Genomic DNA, 9,050 nt, shown 5'->3' on the forward strand with positions numbered 1-9,050 from the left:
TATGCGCGACACACGCACTGCGTAAGGCGTCACACTGGCATCCGAAATAATTTTTTTTTTTTTTTTGCTTTAGACGGCAATCTGATCTGGCTTTGCAATCATCATACAGTACCTTGTGGTGCCGACTTAAATGGTCAAACAAATTCGTAGTGTTTCCGCGAGTTGTGGCAACAACTGCCAGGCACTCCCGACAAAGCACATGTTTTTGGTCAGCATCATCCTTTTTGTATCCAAAATACTTCCATATGACGGACGTTGCGGTTCTTTTTGCGACCAAATCTTCCATTTCAGCGCTTTTCTTCAGCGCGTCCCTCGCTCATTTATCCATGCGCACGCAGAGACTGCGTGCATGAAGTAGGTGAAGCAACGTGTGCTTTGTAGTTTTTAAAGAACCCTTAAATATGAGTTAATTAATTTATATTAGACAAATACTGTATAGATCTGTGAATAGAAAGTTTAGAAATATAGAAAGTACATTTTTAAATCAGACACGCAGAATTTTTTTTATTTTGTCCTGCATCGTGCCTGCCGCGATGTGACTACCGCGCATGCGTACATCGCGATGACGATGCTGAAACGATGTATCGTGCAGCCCTATACTGTAGGTCCAAATCATAATGAGGAATCCATTTAAGCTTGTACCGCAGAATAAAATGAACTGATATAACACTTTCACATCTATACAGCAGTGACTGGGTGTCTCCTTTAAAGAAAACAGCAGTGACTGGGTGCAGCCTTGAATGAAAAAAGTTGATAAGAACTTTTAAGAAAGTTTTAATATAACTGTAGTGCAGATCATTTTTGACTTGCTCACCTATGTTCATTCATGCACTCAATACTTGTTTATGGTTCCATTAGCACGAATTACCACATCATTACATTAAACCGATATGTCCATTATAGATTTTCAGAATGTTATTGACAATGTAGCCAATAAAATACTTGTAAAATATTGAGGTCAACATTGGAAACATTTCAAACATTTCAATGTAAACTCAGAAACATAGTTTGCGATAGCTATCAAGTCTGTCCTAACAGACAAGCCATTAAACAGTAACTGGATCATCAGGAAATTTCAAACGAACACTAATGAGGAAGACAAAGTGCACACAAATACGCTCAAATCCCAGAAGGTAAATATGCAGCATTACAAACCAACAGTTAAATGCACTTGACCAAATTTAATTACGTTGAAATTAGTGCCAGTAAATAATAGCCCAATAATATTCATTACACTAATTGAAAAAGTTACCCAGGCATGGCTAGAGTCCTTCCTGGTAATGAATCTGCTTGAATTTGCAAAAATCGAATGACATTACCTTGAGGAAACAGGCATTCTGCTGGCCATTTTCAAGAAGCCCATTATTATCACCTACCTCACTCAAAATTATAAGGAGTACTCCATTGGTTACTGACTCACAGTCATAAAGCTGAAGAATTTAAGAGAACATAAAGGGGCAGACTCAGAGGATAGGGACCAACACTATTATATGTTATCCAAGTAATAATAAGATAAAACGCCTGGTGATAACATCATGCTGTAGGCATGGACATAGTCTGTTTTTTCCAGGTTGATGGTTTTATTCAGCAATGATGCAGCCCTAACCTCCTGCTGGAAACTTGACAACAATTAAATGGGTTATTGAGTATTTGCCACAAGACTCCAAGCTATGTCATGATATGATCAAAAAGGTTTTGCAAAGCTCACCAACTTAAGTTTTATTGCTCCTGAGAGCCTGGCTGTCAAGCGCAGATAATTTTGGCAGGAGAGGAGCAACTTCTGCCCCCTGGGAACCAGCTTAACTCTGAATGCCTGGCTGCACTATCAAATAAACCTATGGATAAGTAGATGCCCATCTCCCTGTCATTTTAATGAGCTTGGAGCTGCGTGTATAGGGGTGGGATAAGAAAACGGGTGCAAAGTGAAAGATGAGAGCCTGTATGCGGTCTGGGGAGGAGATGACTCACCTTGGGGTCCATGTGAATAAAACTGTGTGTGCCCCTGGTGGCAAAGGTAGATCTCCGCACCACGTGACTGTGATGGAAATGGTAGTGGTCTTCTAGACCGCCAATCTGAGAGCAAAATACAATTGGGGACAAATATGAAAACAATCAAAATTACACAAAGTATTGGGACATCATCTACAACACTATAATAAAATTGTAAAGTTGGCATGTCTGTACATTGAAGGTATTTGCAAAGAAAAGGGATAAAAGATGAGTAATAGACCACTAAAATAGATTTTTGGAATTTTTTATCTCTCTGTCTGTCTGTTAATTTTTTTTTGTGCACGTTAGAACTACTGAATGAACTTCAATAGCGTTTCCACCATTTTATTTAGCTGAGCTGAAGGTAACATGTAGCGTTTGTTTATCGCAATCGGCCCATGGGAAGAGAAGATATGCTTATTTGAATTTTAAATGGAAAATGCAGACCTTGGAAAAAATCATTGGTTCTTCGGAAAATTCAACAGATGGCGCTGTCAATTTTTTTATATGAGCTTTTGAATGTGCAATTGAAATCCACATAATAATTGCAATCTCACACCTTCATTCACGTTCATGGTAACATGTCAAAATTGTAACTTATTTCAAAATTCAACAGATAGTGTTGTACATTTATTTAAACCAAAAAAATGCAAAATAAATTCCACGCCACTAAAGTCACGGCACATCTAGTTAATAAAAATAAAAAAATTGAAAAATGCAATCTCAACATGCTAAAAGTACTGTATAGTAATAAAGAAAAGATATAGTAAATAGGGTAAATGAGCATATGGGAATCAGTGGGTGGTGTGAAGTCCAGCAAGCCTGAGCTTAATGGACTCTATATCATTTTAGGTTGATATTCTGGCATTAGTTCGAAAAAGAAATATAATGTTAAATAATCTAGCTCAAAACTTAAGTTTATCTTCATGTGTAAGCTTGAGATGTTAAATAATGCACTCCAGACCAAATGGCTACAAATGTAAGCAGGAATGTGCACATGTGCATCTGGCCAAGCGCTATTTCATCAGTGTGTGCGAACTGAAATCATATTTTCTCCTTTCTTGACTTTCTTTCTAACTTTGCTAGATACTCATCAACATGATGTTCCCCCCTCATGCACAGTTTAGTCCATGGAGATCAGCTATAGTTAGCAAAACAGACATTATTTAAAGCTATAGCAGAGTGTTTATGCTCTGTTAATTCTGGCTTCAAAACCCTCCACAGTGTGACATGAGACAGGGGAGGAAAAGCTGCTCTGAGCTCTCGAGGCGTTGTATATTCTAGAATACACTTTCATAAACCTTAGCATGAAAAATTGTTGCTTAAAATGCATCTAAACTTGATTATGAATGTAAAAAGCACAATTCATATAAGAGTGTTTAGACATCTTACCCTGCCTCCTACAGTGAAGGCAAACAGACCTGTGGACAGATATTCATTTTTGCACTCTTTGGCATACCAAAGTTGTCCATCAAAAAACAAATTTCAAAATCACCAGCTTTAAAAATCTGGGCTAGAATTCAGGAATTAGCCACAAACTAAGTCATCAACTGGCCAAAAACATAAGCAAAGCAGAAATGATTTTCAACCCAGCTGCAGCTTTCTTGATCATCAAGACAATGTTAATTGCTTTTAAAGCTTAAACTAAGAATAAACTAAAGAGGTTTCATGATTTCATTTGTCAGAGTTGTTTCCTAATAGTTCCATAGAGCAACTAAATGATGAACATTTTCCAAGTTTTAGAGACTAGATGTGTCTAGTTTGGAAGTATGGTAGTATGTTTTTTTATGTTTTTTTCCTAACTATTTTGAAGCAATGCATTGGTGACTCTGTGGTAGAGTAGCAGGCGAAAGGTCTGGATTTATGTTCCAGCCAACTGCCTCACACCCAGAAACTGGGGTTGCATGCTATCCTTACACTTCACACAAGCCTGATTAAACTAAGAGACTGTGACTCCGTCCACACGAAGCCGGTGCGTTCCCTATCCGATCATTTTTTTTCGCGAACACGGCGTCGTCTCAAGAAATATCTGCGTACACACGAAACCACTGAAAACGGTGTAGTATATATGCCAGACCAGTATGGGGCGCTGTAATTCTGCCATAGAGGTTCCCTATACACAGAGAAGAAGACTTTGAGCATGCGCATAACCTTCGCGCTGTATACGAACCAAGATGGTGTTGTCCATTATCGCTTGTTGCTCATAACAGTTGCATAGAAACAATAGATTTTGCTGTAATAGGCTTTGTAGCAACACAAACACAATCATGTAGTCCGCCATTATTGTTGTTGCTGTTACGTGTGACGCAGCCGACACGTGATGTGATGACATCATCGTTTCACAAAATATACGAATTGGCCGCATTGACACACGAAGACGCAAGGGTGTCGTTTTATGCACTTTGGGACCTGTTTCAAAAAATAGCGGTTTCAGTCTCCTAAAACGCCGGATCCGTGTGGACGAAACGCCAATACAATAAAAAAATTTATACGTATACAGAGAAACGCGTCTCCGTGTGGACAGGCCTTGTTTCAGTAACGGTGTCCAGCATAAAACCACAATGTGTGGATTAGACCCTTAATTGACCCCTAATAAGAGCACCCAAAAAACAACAACATGGTGAAGGAACACTTAGGGAGTAAGGTGGGAATATTTCTGAAATAGGACATGGGAGCAGTGCAGGGATCAAACAAACTACATTTTATACCTATAGTTGCGATCTATCGAGATTTATCAGTCTTAGCATGTTTTCGTGAGACTGGAAGAAACCAGAGGAAACCCAGACAGACACAAGAAAGAACATTCATATAGTAGCTGAGAATGGAAGTGGGTAACCTGGACATTTAAGGCAGCAACTCTAGCTACTACGCCACCATGCCAACTGCATTATCAAGTCTTTGTGAAATGTACTGTACTGTATGTGACTTAACAAAATCCTCTTAAATGGCATTTTGTTGTGCTTACTGAGCACCACACAGGCTGTAACTTTGATTGTTTTACTGCAATGTACACTGGCAGAAAACACTGGTGCTAAAGAACTAATTAGGTACAGTGGAACCTTGGATTACGAGCATAATTTGTTCCGGAAGAGGGGCTCGTATTCCAAAACACTCATAAACCAAATCATAATTTCCCATAGGAAATAATAGAAACTCAATTATTCATTCTACGGCCCAAAAAAATAAATACATAAAAATAATCAACATAAAATGTAAAGTAAAAATTAAACAAATTAACCTGCACTTTACATTAAAAAAAACTAAAAATAAATCGCGACAGATAAGTGTTTCCATTTGTGCGCGCAGGCGCTGCGTGTGTGTATGCATAAATCTAAAGTAAGCTCCCCTCTGCCCTTCCTCATCTTACACAGTTACCCTTCCTCCACTCTTTTCACACAACGGAAACACTGTTTTATCAAAAAAAATAAACAAGAAATCTTTCGAATGACACTCGATTGAGCGACAGAGCAGTGTTTCTGTGTAGAGCAGAGAGAAAGGTGTGTGTGTCTGTGAAGGTGAAATTAGGGGGGTCGGTGTGTGTGTGTGTGTGTGTGTGTGTGTGTGTGTGTGTGTGTGTGTGTGTGTGTGTGTGTCCGACACAAAGAGCATGCTGAGCCTTGAGAGTGAAAAAGACAGAGCAGAGAGAGGAAATGGATCTTTAACCTCTCTAATGAGACTTGCTTTTGCTTTACATGCACGCTGTACACACACGCATACAGATACAAAATAAAATATATTTTACACGCACACATGGTCACAATGTTATAAAAAACAGTACACGCTTGCACAGATGTTGATTATACCAGTTAGAGACGTGAACTAAGACCCAGCAGGGGAGACAATTACTCACAATTCCGCAGTGCAAGAGAGAGAAAAAAACGCTGGCTCAGTTGTGATCACGTGACGCGTCTTAACAAGAAGCGCATGAGCGATACATGATACTCGGTACTCGTAAACCAGGACTTTCGTCCTGTTAGTTTTTCAAGTCGAAATTTATTAAATAATCTTTGCTCATCTTACGGAACACTTGCAAACTGTGTTACTCGCAATCCGAGGTGTCACTGTATTTTATATCTACAGTAGTTGAACTTTCTCTAACTCGAGTTAGAGAAACTTGGGTTATCTTACAACTTTTTTGTAGCCAGGGAACCCTTTAACTATAAAGTAAATTCTTTCTCACCACCGATTTATTTTATGAACATAATTCTTTTTAATTATTCAAAGTTAAAGCACATTACAGCAATATTCAGGCTTTTTAGTGCAGCCATAGATCCTTTTATACCTAATATTCCCTCATATAATGCATTAAGCCTGGGGTTCTCAAGCTTTTTCATTCTCACACCACATTCAGTATTCTCTCAGCATTCTCTCTAGCTGGAAACCATGATCGGACAGTGCAAAAATATGCTTTAAGAGCCACACTGGGTGCTGTAGATGTCTAGTGTAAAGGCCAATTTGATTAACATGGCAGCATGGATGGGCACAGCACCTTTATAGTCTGGAGCACAATGAGTGTGCTCCAAATTAAATGAAGGGAAATGGAATACATATTACATATTTAATTGTTATGTAAAAATTGTCCATAAATTAAGCTTATGTGAATAGAACCACAATATAACTATGACTTGGTAAACATCCCCAACTTCTCAACTAACCCTATAGAGGGCTAAAATAAATAATTTACAGTCTGATTTTATTGTCATTGAGTTATTAAGTATTGGCTTAGCGAAATTTGTTTCAGTGTAATAGAATGTGGAAAATTTACACTATTTATTTTTTACAATACTCTACTGTAAATGATGTGCATTGCACATTAGTTCATGAGAAATTATAAAGCAATGTGTAGCAATCTAAAATACCTATATTCGAAACAAAGATTATGAAAATCAGTGCATTAGTCTTTGTTGTGTCCTAAATTTTAAGAACTGTCTTAGGTGAACACAAAAAAATCATCTTCGTTTAGATGTTTATGTCCTAGACAATGCTTTGGTTTAGCAAAGACCAGAAGTGTGTTTTTAAGTGTGAGTTGACTCAATTTTAATTAATCCACACTAGTCGGAAGAAGTGGTGGGTCAGCGGTTAAGGCTAGGTTCAGATACACAGGAGGTTGTGAGTTCGAATCCCGGCACTTCTATACTGCCATAGATGACTGATCATTCCTCAGTATTACTGTAGATAAACATTTCAGTCAAATGAGAAAATGGAAATGTTTGCTTAATAGTGAATTAAACATGTTTTATTTACAGCAGCATATATTTCTGAAAACATACAGTACATGGATATAGCGCAAATAAGGGTTGATTTTAGAGCAAGGAACTTAATAATAAATATAGCAACATTGATCAGGCAACATTGATCATAATGCAGGTTGTAATTTCAACTGTGACAAAAGAAAATATTACAGATCATTTAGTGTGTACACTTCTGTGTGTCTTTGTGAGCAAGTGCTCTAAATAAACGTGCACATGTACATGTACTCTCTAATATAATGTACCAGTCCAGTTAGAGGCTCTTGTATGCATAAAGGTAGTTTATTCATTCATCTTCTAATACCGAGTTCTAACTTCTAATATAGGGTTACAGGAGCCAGAGCCGATCACATGATATTTAATGCACAAGGGTGGGTATATCCTGGACAGGGTGCCAATTTATCGCAGGGCACACATAAACACAGACACTATAGACAATTTAGGAATGCCAATTAATCTCTTTGGACTGTGGGAGGAAACCAGAGTACCCGCAGGAAACCCACCAAGCATGCGGAATCAAGGTGGGAATCGAACCCTCGGCCCTGGAACTGTGAGGCAACCTTGCTAGCCACTATGCCCCCGTGCCACCTAAAGGGAGTTTAATGCATGTTTATTAAACACTTCCAAAAAGACACTGGACCCATTTAGGACTGAGTTTCAGACTGAGGGAGCATTACATCAGTGTTACAGGTAACTTGGAGCGTTGGAGCAATTAGAATCAGCGCTTGGATGTTCATGATAGAAAGTAGTCTTTACGCTATTCTTCACTTAAAACTGGAAAAAAAAAAGTGCATTTAATTAATGAACACCTTACCTGACCAAAATTTGTAAAGCCATATTTCGAAGCAAGTTTATCAGCCTCTTCTGCTCCTCCTCTGACCCGCACAGCCCAGTGGTTAGTAAAAACGCTCCGGGACGGCGACGATTTGCAGAACTCCAACATCAAAGTGGACAACAGGAAAACAACAAACACACGCATGTTTCTTTCTTTCTCTCTTCTATGCAGTCTCGTAACTTTTGTGGCAGCGGCGCGTGGAACGCGGTGAGAAATCCGGGAAGCTCTCAGCAGAGCGCACGAGGGAGCGCGCGACGGCGATAAACCCGCGCGTCAGTTCTCCGCAAGCCGAAACTGCTCTCACGATAATACATGTCACACTGGCGAGCGCCCCTTCACTTTTCTCGATTACTTACGCATTTAGGAGGAATTGAGCGATATTGCTTCGCAGTAATATGATCCGAATCTTCCACTCTAGTGAGCGCCTGCGAGCGCGCGCGCGTACACCGACCGAGGAGCCAATCAGGCGGCGTGTACAGGGAGCGAGCTGGCGTGTTTCAAAGAGCGCACGCTTTCCTCACAGCGCGTGCAAGCGCGTTCCAAAACTGCTTTCCTGTAGCCTGTGGGGACTGAGTTAATCTGAGTTACAACATGTGCACACCAAACTGCTGATGCACGGGATCCCAGAGCTCTGCAGTGCAGATCAATAGATGATATCAAATAATGTATTGACTATAAGTCTTTTACTGTATATTTAGACAACTCATTGAAACTGGGCACTGGACTGCAGGTTTTGTTTAATGCTAATTTTTTAAAATATTGATCATTTAAATCATATAGTGAGAAATAGGAGTAGTAGAAATAGGACTTTTCCAACGAGAAACATTTTGCTCTTGAACTAGAACCAGGTTGAAATAACAAGCTTGTTTGTTTGTTCAGTTGTTTGTTTGTTTGTTTTTTAGCAGTTTATTTGTGTGTTTTTAAAACAAATATATACAATTTAATTAACTAGCACTTATACTAATGACATAAGGAAT

General features: G+C 39.0%; 1 protein-coding gene across 1 annotated transcript in view; it reads right to left on the minus strand.

The window, feature by feature from the left end:
• pcsk6 (proprotein convertase subtilisin/kexin type 6) overlaps positions 1-8,623 on the minus strand; it is an 88,183-nt gene extending 79,560 nt beyond the window's left edge. Inside the window, exons 1-2 of the mRNA XM_053513624.1 lie at positions 8,053-8,623; positions 1,969-2,073 (exon numbers count right to left, since the gene is read on the minus strand). Coding sequence (XP_053369599.1) covers positions 1,969-2,073; positions 8,053-8,217 — 270 coding nt within the window. The 5' untranslated portion in view covers positions 8,218-8,623. The remainder of the gene's footprint in view (positions 1-1,968; positions 2,074-8,052) is intronic.
• Between the last annotated feature and the right edge of the window lie 427 nt (positions 8,624-9,050).

This window comes from Clarias gariepinus, chromosome 15, assembly GCF_024256425.1.
Source record: "Clarias gariepinus isolate MV-2021 ecotype Netherlands chromosome 15, CGAR_prim_01v2, whole genome shotgun sequence".
NCBI classification, from domain to species: domain Eukaryota; kingdom Metazoa; phylum Chordata; class Actinopteri; order Siluriformes; family Clariidae; genus Clarias; species Clarias gariepinus.